We start from the raw sequence: 14,565 nt of genomic DNA on the forward strand, positions 1-14,565 counted from the left end.
CTAAACCAGAAAAAGAGCACAGTCTTAAAATAAAGAACCAGATCTTGCATTCTGCTGTCACTCCATATGTCCAGACAAAATTCCCATTGAAATCAATGGATGTAATTGTCCTCTTGTTTAATAGGCTAATGTAGTTCAACAGCAAATCCACTGAAGTCAGTAGAGATAAACCAATTTAAAAACAATAAGTAGTGGGAGAATCTGGCTCACTGTTTTGCCTCTTAGCTACACAGCTGTAGCTCAGGCGCCAGTGAATTGCAGAGAAAGCAGTTGCACCAGAATGAAATACAAGCGATATTGCAGAAGATTTTGCCCTGCAGACCCAGTCCTTGGTGAAAGCCAATCAGTGGAACTCCAAGGCTATGCTGATTCCTATTAACATAGGGTGGGGGCCAGTATTCTTACTGTAATTGTGTTTGAGACATTTTTAATTTTTATTTTATGGTGGGTGGGTTTTTTATTTTTATTTTTTACATGTCTTTCATGTCCTGTGGGATTGGTTCTATATACTTCATCATGTACCCTTTGAACTCAATGAAAGTTTTAATCAACAATCAGCCGATCCAAAAGCCTAATTTTAGCATTTAAACTTGCCCGCCTCATCGTCTAAACCCTCATACTTTCTGTAAAGTAAGGTCATGCCTAGGGAAGATCAACATGTGGTAGCTGGTTTTAAATTCTACTCTATACAGTTTGATAAAGGGAATTGGAGAGAGAGAGAGAGAGAGAGAGAGAAATAAAGGAATGAAGTACTTTTCTGAAGTCTTTAAGGAAGACTACACTAATTCATTTACTGATATTGTTAGACTTAGAACACATAACATGTGAGGGTTGCTGTGTTGGCTGAGTGTAGTTTATTGAAATAGAAACAAAGACATTTCTGAGAGAAAAAATGCGCTTATGCCCAACAGGTAATCAGCACAGTTCTTATGAAAACTTGTTTCCTTTGGCTGCTTTGTACAAAAGCTGTTAGCAATGAGAGTAATGTGAAATCTGGGTTATAAGATGATTTGGGAAAAAATGTGATAGTTGGACCTTTTGTAGCTATTTTGTTATATTATTTTCTTTCCGTACTAATAGAATGAATAACTTTGAACAAAGCCAAGACTTTGTTTGATTATTTCTACTGAAACAAATGAGAGCTTTTGTGGAGAGATGGAGCTTGCCATCAGTTTCCCTCTTTTTAGAAATTATTTATTTATACCATCCACAAATGGGTAAATGACAGATTGTTTGTGAGCAAGAGCTCTAAGTCAGAAAGTATAAGAATGCATTGGTAGAGCAGCCAGAATGGCTTCAGCATATTCTGAGCGCTGGGACAGCAGTTCTTGGGTGCATAGAGTACTGTTAAGCAAAGCTAGGAAATTAATGAGGTTAGAAGAAGGTGTACATCACAAGCTTAATCTGAGATCATTGGTCCTACTGCCTCTCTGAAAGCCCTGGGAAGGTATGAAATGTTTCCGAGCAGCATTGCCTCCAGGTTTCCAAGAAGTCTTTTTTTGAACCTATGACAAATGTATTTGTTCTTTCAAGCTCCATAATAGTTCTGCATTTCATCTTGGTAGGGCAATTATAAAACACGATCCTCCAGATGAAACGGATAGCAGCAATACATAGGCAAAATGCATTCAAATAGTGGGAAGTTTTTCAGAATGGGACTTTGGGAAATTAAGTAGTTGGCCCTCAGTTATATAAAACTGCCAACATACAGCTGATGCAAAGAGACATGAAGAAGAGACACCCTTTCCACTTCCAGACATATTACCTGAATTTCAGATGTATTTTTTTTTGTTCTAGGGGTAGTTGCCAGTTTAAGATAAGTGATTAGGAAGATAGTTCATGGCCTTTAGTGGAGTTTTTCAACAGTGAGGGAAGAAGATGCCAATCCTGTCCAAATAAAGTTTCTGTGGTCACTGGAATGTGCGTCCAGCTTTTCTTTTTAATGGGGAATCTTAATTCATGCCTCATTTCTCAGTGACTTTCAAATAGTACGTTCATTTTTATCATTTGTTATTTCAGTTATAGCCACTGTTGTCTTTAAGGAACATTGCTGGACAGTGTTTCAGTCCTCAGTAGCACTTCATTGTATTTTTAGGAATATTATGTCGTTCTCTGTCTAGTATAAAACAAACTTCACAACAGGTGGCATCAGTGTTAAGGCCAATTTTTGAGGCAGAGAGTTTTTAGAGTGCAAAAGATGTATGGGAAGCAACCTTCACAGAGAAGGTGCTTAGATTAGTGTTTCTAAGGTTCATTCTGATTGTTGCTGTTGGGACTTTTTCACCAGTCTTTACAAATCAAAAGTGTAGGAAAGTCTATCTTGACGTGCTGGTCAAATAAGTGTTCAGCAGATGTATGTTGGTTTGGGGCAGTGTGGAAAATCCGTTAATGTTAGTGATCAAATGCCAGACACAAAACTGGGGCTTGATGTCTTGTCTTTTTTTGGGGTTGTTTTTTTTTTGTTTGTTTTTTTTTGGCAACAATAGGATTAAGGTCCAGAATTCCTATTGGTATTAATTGCCATTTATCAAAAAGGGAACTATGTTTTATATGAGTACTGGAGTATGTTTTAGGCTATTTGTGCATGTTTGCAGAGGGAAGGTAGAGTATTAGAAGCCTTTTTCTTCTCCCATACCTGGGTACTAACAAGTACAGTTGCTGTTGCTATGATGCTCAACTCCTCTAGGATACAGGAGTAATAGGGCTTTTGCTCCATTGGCATGTCAGAGTCATCATCAGGAGGAAATAAAAGTTTCCTTTCACCCTGCAGCAAAGAGAAAAATAAACAAAAACCCCAAACGGAGTGGAATTCTAACTTGAGCCAGCATGAACTAGATTGAAACTTCAAGTGCAAGTACTTTTTGCTGTCTGCACAAGCTGGAAGTGAAGATATCCCTAAGTGAGGTAGTTTTTCTTCAGACTTTCAAGTTATGTGACAGGAGATGTCTCAGCAGCTGTTCTGTGCCCCCTCTTTCAGTATATAACACACTGGACTCCATTCTGTCTTTTTAATGTTCAGGGGTCCTCCCTGAATGCATTTTTAACCATGTGCAAGATGTTTAGTAACAGGGCTCTAAAAAATGTAACACACAACACCTGAAACTATCATCTAGCTAAGAGGACAGTTCGGATTACTCCAAGTGCCAGTCTGGAATGACCCAGAGGGTGCTGTGTATGGCTTTCTTCTGGCAAGTAAGTTTGATCCTCGTGTATTATATTCATGCAGTACAGAAGTAATAGACTCAACCCTCGCCAAATCCTCACCACATCATACACCAAGGACTGCCTCAGGTGGCGCTGTGCTATCTTCTCCAAGGCAGGGAAGAGCAGCAGCCCCAGTTCACATGCCATGAAGGACTTTTGCAAAAGGTTATTCTGCTTTTCTCCTTTCCATGTGGAAGGCAAGTCTAGGACCACCATAAATTTATTTTTCTCATTTCCTTGTATGACAGGGAGTGAAGAATCATGAATAATTGCCTAATGTCTAGACTTTACATGCAGTCGTCAGCATTTGCCTGACTTTTCTTTCTGTATTGCAAAATTTTACTAATTCCAGTGAATAGAATTAGAACACAAAGAGAGGCAAAACATATGTGCGGTATTTACACCACCACCAGATGACTGTGATCACCATCCTGGAAACAATGTCAAATTTTTAAACTCCTTCATTTTACAACTGACTCAAAAAGCAACCATTTGAATTGGCTTCTGCCATTTTGTGTACAGCTTCTAGACACAGGCCACTCACCAGCCTGTATGAAGAGCTTCTCACATCTGAAGAACACTGGAGACAATGCATATATTAACACCAAGATGACTGGGGTCTGGAGCAGGGTGTGAAGGGTTCGTCCTCCATTTTGGTTTTCCATCTCAAGCAAATAGAGCTCTCTGTGTGGAGAGAAGTCAGAAAAGAAAAACACTGAGGCAAAAATAAAGTGTATGAATAGGGTAGAAAGAACAGATAGCCTGGGAGCAGGATTTCTGTAAAAGAGAAGCAAAAGCACCATCTGCCAAGCTGTTCATTGAAATACAAGGTTTAATTCAACTTACCTAGACATACCTCTACTAAAATACTTACATATGTGTCTAGGTGTTTCAAATGTCTTGCTGAATTGGGGCCTTTAAAAGAAAAGTGAATTAAGAACAATGGAGAAAGGAAAAGAAATACTTCCTTCTACAGGTGGAGTTTCAAGTTTCTTGTTAATGTACAAAAGAGTTTTCTGAAGTAGTTGCAAGGTGAAATGATCTATTACTGTAAGTTTGTCGAAAAAAGTTCTTATTTTGCAGGATTCTTATCTAATTATGTTTGTGGATCACAAATAAATTTTTACTGTGCCCTAAGCATTAAACTTTACTAAGAAAAATGTCACTTTTTTATTTTTTCCAGAAACGAGAAGGAATCCTCCAGTCTCGACAAATCCAAGAGGAAATAACTGGTAACACTGAGTATGTCAACACCACTTTTGCCAGCAGTTCAGTAATTGAACACAGATGCGTCTCAGAAATTCAAACATTTGCTGATATTTAGATTTTGGTATTGGGGTTCCAAGGAAGATGATGCATCAGCCAGTGACTGTATTTTAGCCTTTTCAAGAGCTGCAAACATGCATCTAAAAATACAAAAGGGTGAGGAAATATAGAGCTGGGGAACTAAAAGCAGGAGACCAGGAAAAAATAGGAAGACAGAGTGGATATACAAAATCTCTGTTTTATATTTATCTACTATTAATTTATTTCTGTATTTATTATATTTATTATTATTTATTCAAAAGTCCTTCGAACAAACAAGAAAGATATGCCTCATTCTTTTATGTTAGTACTTATTTGATAGAGAACTAGATTCTTTCCAAAAAGAATGTGATATGACTATTTTGAGGTGTTTGGACTTTACGGATCTAAAAAGACGGTAGTAAGCCCTGTACATTTCATCTCACTAAGAAATTTATAGCAGAAAAGTTATTCCAAACCAACAGAAAGCAGTAGTAGAATATCCTAGTTTCTAACAGAATGGAGAGAAGCTGGCCGGACTATTGACTTATTATTAATCTTTATGGATTTGTTTATATGTAATAGTTATATGAGGGATCAATATGAGGGATATTGTGATTTGTGGTTGGTGTGATAAATGCATCTTTAAAGCAAAGGGGAAAGTTTTCATAAAATCAACATGAAAAAACCTTCTTCAGTCAGGCAAGGTGTGTTGACTTGGTTCAGTAGCAGGAAATCTGAAATCTGGCCTCCCATGAGACGTTAGTGAGGCCAGGAGATATTATACTGATGAACTCCAGAATAATCCAGATTCTCAGTTGGAGTAACTTGATGAAGGTTTTCTTAATCCATGGATTTACTTCAGTTTTCACCAGGCTGAAGATCTGACCATGTATGCTGTTTTCTTTTGCAGCACAATGTCTGCAAGTGAATTATATATAACTGTGTTTTGTTCCTTTTTTTTTTTTTTTTCTTTTCTCCCACAGGGCATTATCAGGAAGGCACGGTAAGTTCATTTGATTATTATCCTTTTCTTGAGGCAGCCGAAGTGTACATTAGTTCTGCAATGGGTGGTCACTTTGATCAAACTGCAAGGAAGTAGAGAATTTCAAGTTGCCCTGGCAAATATGTAAACCACAGGCTATTGTGGCAGTTAACAAAAGGGAAAAAGCATTAAAATCACTCTGACCATCTTTAAAACACATTTCATAGCTTTTCAGCACATGTTAATTTGCAGGTGCTTTGTGGTTTAATCTCCAGAACGCTACTGTAATAGTATTAATGGTCATAGGTTCCCAGCTTAATGTGAAATGATGTCTTATCATAAACCAACTGGTGAACTCGTCAGCATTCTTGCATATATTACCTACTTACACTTTAATAACTTTGAGTCATTATTCAACATGCAAGTTCCTGTGCCTAGTATGTCTTACTTCTAGTATTGAGGCTGGCTAAATGCCTGTCCAACAGAAAACACTCATCTGAGGAGCTTAGGTGGAGTGCCACCAAGAATTTAGCATTTGTTTCTTGTATTATTTCAATGGCTGCGTTACAGCTGATTTAAAAGGCTACCTGCATGACCTCCTTTCTCAATGATATCCCTGAGCAGTCTTACTTCGTATAAAGTCTGCCTTCTACAAATGCGTTTGGGTCTACTCTAGCATTTTTTTATTGAGGAATATGAATGCACCTTTTTGTGGTGTCATTTGCTATCATTCGGGTGATTGTTGAAATGAAAATTACTCAGAAAAGGCTCTGGTACCTTTTTATTTTTTTACTTTTTTTTCTGTTTTCTTCAGAAGGTGACTACAGTAGCACTCCAGTCATGCTACCCTAGGTTGCCTGTCCTGCTGATAATGTCCTAAATTGCATATCAGAATGGCCCAAAAACATCTATACAAAGGATTGTATTGCAGCTGTGTAATCATAAGCTTGCTTGCGGTGGTTAATGATATAGCACACCACAATGCAGTCAGTGGCCCATGGGGAGACTCTTCCTCTGTAGATGTAGTGACTCTAGATGTAAACTCATGTTCTTCTGCACACAATGATTTGGTTACTTAGCTCCCTGTATCTGGCTGTTTAAGGTTGTATGCATAAAGGTACCATTCTTTGTTCATTTTTGAGAAATGGGGTTATCAGGTAATCCAAATCCAACTTGAAAACTATAATAGGGAATAAGTTACTAGCAGCTTATAGAAAGACGGCAGTATGCACAATACATGGTACTTGGAATACAAAGAGACTATATTGAAACCTTTTTCTGACTCTGTTGTCTTAAACCAGCATGTGCCTTATTAAGTGTTTGTTCTGCATTTGGACAACTGCTGCTCAGTGTATTAACATCTCTGAATGTTTTTCAGAAAGGGATGCATTTGATACTTTATTTGACCATGCTCCAGACAAGCTCAATGTAGTGAAAAAGGTTGGAAGGTTTTTGTTTTTAAAATACATAATGTGTGCATGTGCATGCTTGTCTGCGTCTTTCTGTACATATGTAGTGAGTGTGTATGTATATAGTATATAATTGGCATAGTTTGCATACATTAAATACAATTAAGCCTTATGCTTAAACAAATGCACAAATTCATGATTGTAATGTTACTTTTTATTAATATTTAGCAGCATGAACTTAACTTTGGAACACAGAAAAGCGTGTAGTTATCAAAGTTTCCATCAAAAAGAGGTTCTCACAAAGTGTATGTTGAGTGGAACCCAACTGGTAGATTGAGTGTACTGATGCCAAAGAGGTATCCAGTTTACAGCTGCCAGGGGTCTGACCTACAGTATTTTGGCTGCTGTCAGATTTGAGTGAGATCCGATTACCCACTTCCTTACAGTCTGCTACAAGTTTTTTTTAAGAAGTATTATGTTTTAACAGTATATTTGTATTTATATACATAATGTTCATTTTATTTCTGTTCCTCATTCATGGAAAAAAGATTTTTAATGTTCATTTCAGTTTTAAAACTTAAAAATTGTATTGCAGTCTCTTCAGTCATGCAGATTCTCTTCTGAGTGGAGTTCACGCTGCATGTGTTGAACTGCTGCCCTACTGAATAGGCCTTCACTACATTGTTTTCTTATTTCAGACTCTCATCACCTTTGTGAACAAGCATCTCAATAAATTGAATTTGGAGGTCACTGAACTGGAGACCCAGGTAGGATTTTACAGCCTTTCTTAAAGGGGAGGGATAGTTTGCACTATGTTATGCACTATGCCTGCAACTTTATCCAGAAAATTCATTGAATTATTATTAATTGCTCTCTAAGATGTTATTTCAGTGGGAAGCCCTTCAATTCTAAATATGTTTCTATGAAGAAGATCATCACCAAGTAAGCAGAGAATGATGAGGGCAGCTAAATTTCTCTAAAACTGTTTTGTACTTCCATTAGCATAAAAATTAATTAACAGATGCTACTTCTTGGGTGGTGCCAAGCGTTGTAAGCAGAACCCGTGCTTGCTTGGGTCAGGAAAGGACTCTGTCTGCTTGGTTTGATCCAACATCAAACTGAACAGTTGTTTCCTGCCTACCTTTACATGAACACGCAAGCACAGGATTACAATGACTCTGTTCGGTGAGATACGTTCTTGAGTGTAAAGCTACTCAAGTGTATAGGCAGCTGTACAGCTGCGCTGCAGGCTTGGTTGCACCACAGAAATAACATGGTTCGTGGTATTCTTTCTTGTTTTTAGCTGCTAAATTGGCTGGAAAGAAGCTAAAAGAAAAGCTTAATCCTGCTGTATTAGTACCTCCCCAGGTGAACAATTGCAGCAGTTACCATAAAAAAATTACAAGGTCAGGCAGCCAGGATGGTATCTGCACTATCAAAAAACCCCAGGTGTCTTCAGAATAGGCTTTATTTTATGTCTTGATCATGTTAATAAGAATCTCTGGTTTATTTAAACAGCTGTCAATCTGATAGAGATTTTCCAAAGGCAAAAATAAAATGTAGGTGGAAATAATGTGTAAGGGCTTTCAGAAAAGTGTTTCCTATGCCTGCTTATTGCATTACTTTCAGAAAAAAACGTATGATACAAATGTACGTAGAAGCTCCTTAAGCATTTATCCAAAACAGTATTCCCTAAGATAAGAGATTGTATTTCTATCAGTTGAAAGAAAATTATCTACCTCAGGAAGGTGATGGGTTGTTTCAGACAACTCGGTTTGATTGTGAAGATGTCTCAGTGTGCTGATAGACCTGATGCCACAGGGGTAAGAGTGGGAGGCCTTTTACAAAATCTTATGGATGTTGGTATTTCTTTTAGATAGAAAGGAACATATATCATAGCAACTAGATACCTTCCATCTGTAATTACATACACTTAAAATTAGATTGACACAGACTTGCAGAACATGGACAAAGAATTCACAGAATTCACAGAATTCACAGAATTGTTAGGGTTGAAAGGGACCTCTGGAGATCATCTAGTCCAACCCTCAAAGATGATTCTTTGTTCCGTTATTTCCTCCAATATACCAAAGTTCAGTGCGGTCATGAGATTGCACCTTTGTTCTGCTTTTCTCTGCTCAGGGAACGTATGCCATTTGAGAGCTTGAAAGGTGGCTGTTCTGATTCCCCACAACTGGTAGAATGGAAAGCAAAGGGATAGATCAAAACCACTGACCACCTCTCTTTCCAGGAACTTTATTCTGCGTGTATATTTTAGCATTAGGTCAGTTTTGGAGAAGACATAACAGAACTTACTAACTAAATGAAAGGAATCAAAGCGATTCAAAGAGGTGAGATCTTTTTAAAATATTAAAACATTTGTATTAGTAGTTTGCTGACAGTTCTGCATTAGACAATATATATCTTGTTCATTAAGCAAAGCAATAAGTTAATCTTCAGAAAATGTACTGAGAAATGTCTTTTTTACAGTTTGCAGATGGTGTGTACCTAGTCCTGCTAATGGGTCTCCTAGAAGGCTATTTTGTTCCTCTGCACAGCTTTTTCTTGACTCCTGACAGTTTTGAACAAAAGGTAATTAGATTTCATTTTTCTGTTTAAAAACAAATAAGCATATAAAGATGTCTAGTAGTACAAGGATGACAAACTTTTCTGCATAAGTTTGATGTAAACAGCTGAAATCAAGAGAGGACTATACTGGTAACCATTTTCAAGCATTTTTAAGATCTCAGTATTAATGCTTATCCGGAATAAAAGGGAAAATTATATTAATGATGGGGTGGTTAGCAAGTATTTACTGATTTTGGCAGCCATTGTCTGATGCTGTCATTGAGGCAGACTTACTGTTCATTAAGTGTATAAAAAAATTATACACACGAATTCATGACAGAACTGATTTTTTGTGTCCAAAATCCAAGAATTTAACATTTGAAAGGTTTCATGTTTTTTGGAAGCATAAAGCATATATGTACATTGTATCATTTTAAGACCAACCATTACCTCAGGGTCTGTTGCTATCCAGGCAATTCAGTTGTCTGTTCAAGACAAGAGCACTTCATGGGCCATCACGTTCCAATTTTTAAACTTGCGGGAGGTGGGCTATTCTTATTTGTAAGTAATGTTTCTATGGGTAATATTAGTTCACCTGTTATTTTCAATTACTGTATTTCTGCAACCACCATCACCACCCAGAAAAAAACAACAATGGATTGTATGGATTCCATGGGCCAGATCTTCTGTTGATATATGGAGCCCTGACTTGTTTTTTCCCTTCCAAGCATCTAGGTCTGCAGTTTTAAATACATCTTTTTTTGACCATTTATAATATACTGTATATAGTTTACAATAATGACTACCTTTATTATATTACTAGGTCCTCAATGTATCCTTTGCGTTTGAGCTAATGCAAGATGGTGGATTAGAAAAACCAAAGCCAAGACCAGAAGGTATCCGTTCTACTTTTTTTGTGTCCCCTTAAAAATTTGCATTGGATCCAGATCTTATCTCATAGGATTATGGTATCGCTAAGTGAAGGTTAAAACATTAATCCAAGAGTGAAAGACAAGATACATTTTGAAGTGCTCAGGTAACTCTGTATTTTAAATGCATTTTCAAATGTTGCAAGGCTTCCTTTTGTGAATGGCCGGGGCAAGATTTGCGTGACCAAACGTAGGCAGTAATACTCAGATATTCACTGAAAGAAAAAGAATACAATTATGAATGGTGTCACTGGCAGATATGAATTGCTCCAATTGCTCCATTTTCCCCTATCTCACATCTTCATACTAAACCTCAAGTATTCCAGTATAATTTAAAAGATTTTCACAAAAGAGGTAAATGTTGTGGAAGAAGAATTTCAAATGTTCATGTAACTGCCGTTGAATGCAGGACTTAATCATGCATTTTTAAATTAGATTTAGAGATGGAGACTGAAAGTAAAATGTGTCTTCACGGAAGATGAAGGTTTTGCTGCTGACTTTAGCAGGACCAGGATTCCACTCCTCTTTGCTCATATAAGTACAGGGTTTAAATCCAGCTTTTTGGGCTGGACATAGGTCCCTTGATTCACCATGTTATAGGGTACTCTTGTGGTTCCTCCCGTGAGAAGTTACCACTTTTTACCACGCAGGAGCTGGACGTGCAGCTTCTGCTCCATTCTTCCCAACAGGGGTGGTAACTATGTGCTACACAGGGCTTCTGTGTTTACCTACCATAGTCATCAATATATATGTGTTTTCAAGACCCATTGCAGATTCACATTCTATGGTGCACACAGTCTTTTCCTGCTGGAATATTGGGTTGTCATTCCCTGAGGAGTTGATATAAGCTAATGCTCAGTTTTACTTCTAATAGTAAGAGTTCTCTGGAGATTCAGACACACATCACTGAATCAAGTTCTGCTCCATTCTGCTTATTTTCCATCTCTCCCAACTTCCAGATCAGCAGACGTACACGCGCACACAAAAAAATATGTCTCAGGATTGAGCCTGTGCTGTCTATGCATTTACTCTCGACCTGCCCAGCCTATTTTTTCGCTTCTTTTGGTTGGTTGAACTGTTATCCACAATCATGCTTAACCAGTGGTGACTGTATCACAAACTTTTATGTTTGAAGTAGTCAAAGAGAGAAGGGGGAAATAGTGAAATCTAGGGATCCAAGTAAAACAGAGAGTATCTGTGATCCTTTACTCCCCATGGAGGTTTAAAATTCTTATGGCATTTAATTTTTCAGGTATTTATTGCTCTAGGGGACAGCTAATTTTTCCAGTATAAATCAAGCCATAAGGACACTTCAGCATATATAAGACATTTCTTGTGCAATTATTGAAATGCTTAATATGAAACTTCCTGCCCAACGTGAATGGAAAAACACATCTGGTTTATGTGTTGTTACATTGGGCACAATGCCCATACTTAAAATTTCCAGTGAGCAAAAGAGTATTGAAAAGGATCTTACCCTAAATGTGTATACTAAATACTCTTTAAATTCCTACACTGTTTCTTTGAGGTTCTTGAGGAAAAAATATGCTGAAAAGTGCTTTAGAATATGAAAAACATATTTAGTGGAAAAAAGAATGCGGTTAAATAAATGAGTATGAAAACCAATGATTTTTATGGGGTCAACAGTTTATTTTGGTTATATGCAATATAATTGAAAAGGTATTAAAAAGCTTTCCGTGACCTTTTACTTTAAAAATGGCCGGAACGTTAATCTACTGAGTCTATAACGAATTCATTTGCAGTTTGAGCTTTTTCAGATTACTTCTTGAAACGTGTACATCAAAGGCAAACTCAAGTTTCTCTTTTTGAAAATTGCAACCAGTAAAATGTTATACATGTTGGTCAAACCCATGTAGCAACGGAAGTAACTCCTCTTTCTCTGGGAGCGTGCTTCTTTTTAGTTTGGACCTTTCTGTGGAATTCTGTTGTGGTGCTGGAGTCTACTGGTAACTTTGCAAAGACCTGTCAAAGTTATCTCTTTATTCATTTGAAGTTCTGTATTAGGAAAGGAAGGTGTTACGCAGCTTGCTGCTGGCCTGAAAGAGGAAACTTCCTGAGTTATATGCAAGCAGCATTGCAGAGTATAACATGATGTTGTGGGAGCAATGTGCCCTTCCTGTAGTTTTTAGCATTTTCTCTTCACCTTATAACCAGCATTTTTGGTCTGATTTATTAAGTGCCACAAAACCATGCAGCCATAGTTCTGTGACCATGCATAGGCGCAGCATAAAATCAAGGTTTGAGTAATTTCACCTTTTGTCCGTGGGTGTCAGTTTGCCGTGTAGCTAGTATCTGTGGCCCTTCAAAGTTTGCATGCTTTGGGACACTGTGCATAGGTTTGGTTGGATTCATTCGTCAAAGTATAACCCCTTCACAATCTGTGAGAAACATCAGTGTCGATAAATATAATGGCAAAACTATCTGATGATTAAATACAAAATTTACTAGGCTTACTCGGAGGTTTTGAAGATAATGGGACTATGCACACCATCTGCTTTATACCTTCAGGGCCAATTCCAAGAACCAAAGTTAGGAGATTGAATTCCTATACAGTCAGCAGAAAGAGATAGAACAATTCTTATTCTTATTCTCATTCTTACTCTGTTCTTTCTGAGGGCAATTCTAAGTCCCTGTTTGTGATTGAATATTCCTTGAAACACTAGCGTAGACTGCTGCAGTAGTACTTGTCAGTTTGTTTTATAGATTTCTTGTGAAATAATATTGAGTTTCTCAACAACTTCTCTTGGAAACAGCAGGTATTCATCAACTTTATTTTTTTCATACAAATCCTTTACTTTAGACGTTGAGTTTCTAAAGACTGATTCAGCTATGTACATCAGCTAACCCAAACCATTTTCAGAAGTGTCTTTGAGGGGTACTTGTACACCTAGCTTCTTTAGATCCTTTAGAAAATTTAAACTTGTCTGTAGCTATCTTGCTGAAATTAGGCCTAATAAAGGATGTTGCAGCCCAGAACGGGTCAACACCTGCAATTCCTACATAAGAGAAGAGTTTTGTTGGTTCCTGTCTGATGATTTTTTCAAAATCATTACTTATTGCCACAACCAACTGAAGATTCAATCATATAAATATACATAATCCTAGGCGCAATTTGTCTTGTGAGCATCTAAACCTTGGTTGCTTTTCTACATCAGCACCATTAGCCATTTGTATCTCTAACTAAAAAGTGGTTGAAATAATGATTTTTGAGTTGCCAGTTTAAAAACTGTGGTTTATTTGTATTTCTACTCTTCCTTACTGTCTTTGTGATTTGAATGTTCATGGATATGGATCTGTGCAAGGAAAAGGAGAAGAGAATAGGCACTTTTTCAGAAAACGTTTTGCTAATGAAGTTAATAATGTTTTTTTCCCTTTTTTTTTCTAGATATTGTAAATTGTGACTTGAAGTCAACACTGAGAGTACTGTACAATTTGTTTACCAAATACAGGAACGTGGAGTGAAGAATTGATTTGGGATGTAAAGGAGTGCTAACAAAGCAAGCATCAAAGCATCATAACGAGCGTATTTTTTCATCGGTATTCCTCTGCATCTTCATCCTAAAAGGATCTGAACCATTTATCGGAAGAATTTTTAATTGATTATTCTTGCACTACTATTTTCATAGTAGATTTAAAACTAATATAAATTATGAAGAAAAAGGTTTGGAGGAAGGTATTTGAGTATATTCTGGGAGAATATATAGTAGGTGAAGCAAGAATGAAAAAAAGATTTAGTAACTAATTCAAATCAACCTTTGAAACCAATCATAGGAAGATTCAGAACTGAGTATCTATTCTAATATTTTTTACATGTACCTTTTCTAATCTGGGGATTTTCTATCCATGATAAGATGGTTGCATTCTAATTATGAGAAATGTGCATGGGGAGAAAAAGTTAAATACTCTTGTTCACAGCTAAAAAGAAGAGACTTTCTCAAGCACTTAACCTGATTAATTTATATTTCCCGTGCTATTGGGCTTGAGTTTTACGTATACAAACTGAAGTGGCTACTCATTCATTCAGACTTACTATAATGGGATACTCTGCTTTAAATAGGTGTTATTGAGCATTCCGCATAAGCAGACTTTGCAGCTTGTCACTTGATTTTGTTTGAGGAAGAGATCTTTTTTGCGAAGTACACATTTTGGGAAAACACACCTCAAA

The 14,565-nt window shown here is 37.1% G+C and overlaps 1 protein-coding gene across 1 annotated transcript in view; it reads left to right on the forward strand.

Moving 5' to 3' along the window:
* Positions 1 to 13,862, forward strand: part of PARVA (parvin, alpha) — a 72,771-nt gene extending 58,909 nt beyond the window's left edge. The window contains exons 7-13 of the mRNA XM_009892691.1: positions 4,388 to 4,446; positions 5,475 to 5,494; positions 6,852 to 6,913; positions 7,581 to 7,649; positions 9,373 to 9,474; positions 10,274 to 10,346; positions 13,786 to 13,862. Coding sequence (XP_009890993.1) covers positions 4,388 to 4,446; positions 5,475 to 5,494; positions 6,852 to 6,913; positions 7,581 to 7,649; positions 9,373 to 9,474; positions 10,274 to 10,346; positions 13,786 to 13,862 — 462 coding nt within the window. The remainder of the gene's footprint in view (positions 1 to 4,387; positions 4,447 to 5,474; positions 5,495 to 6,851; positions 6,914 to 7,580; positions 7,650 to 9,372; positions 9,475 to 10,273; positions 10,347 to 13,785) is intronic.
* Positions 13,863 to 14,565: the final 703 nt, after the last annotated feature.

Source organism: Charadrius vociferus, unplaced genomic scaffold, assembly GCF_000708025.1.
Source record: "Charadrius vociferus isolate BGI_N301 unplaced genomic scaffold, ASM70802v2 scaffold19, whole genome shotgun sequence".
NCBI classification, from domain to species: Eukaryota; Metazoa; Chordata; class Aves; order Charadriiformes; family Charadriidae; genus Charadrius; species Charadrius vociferus.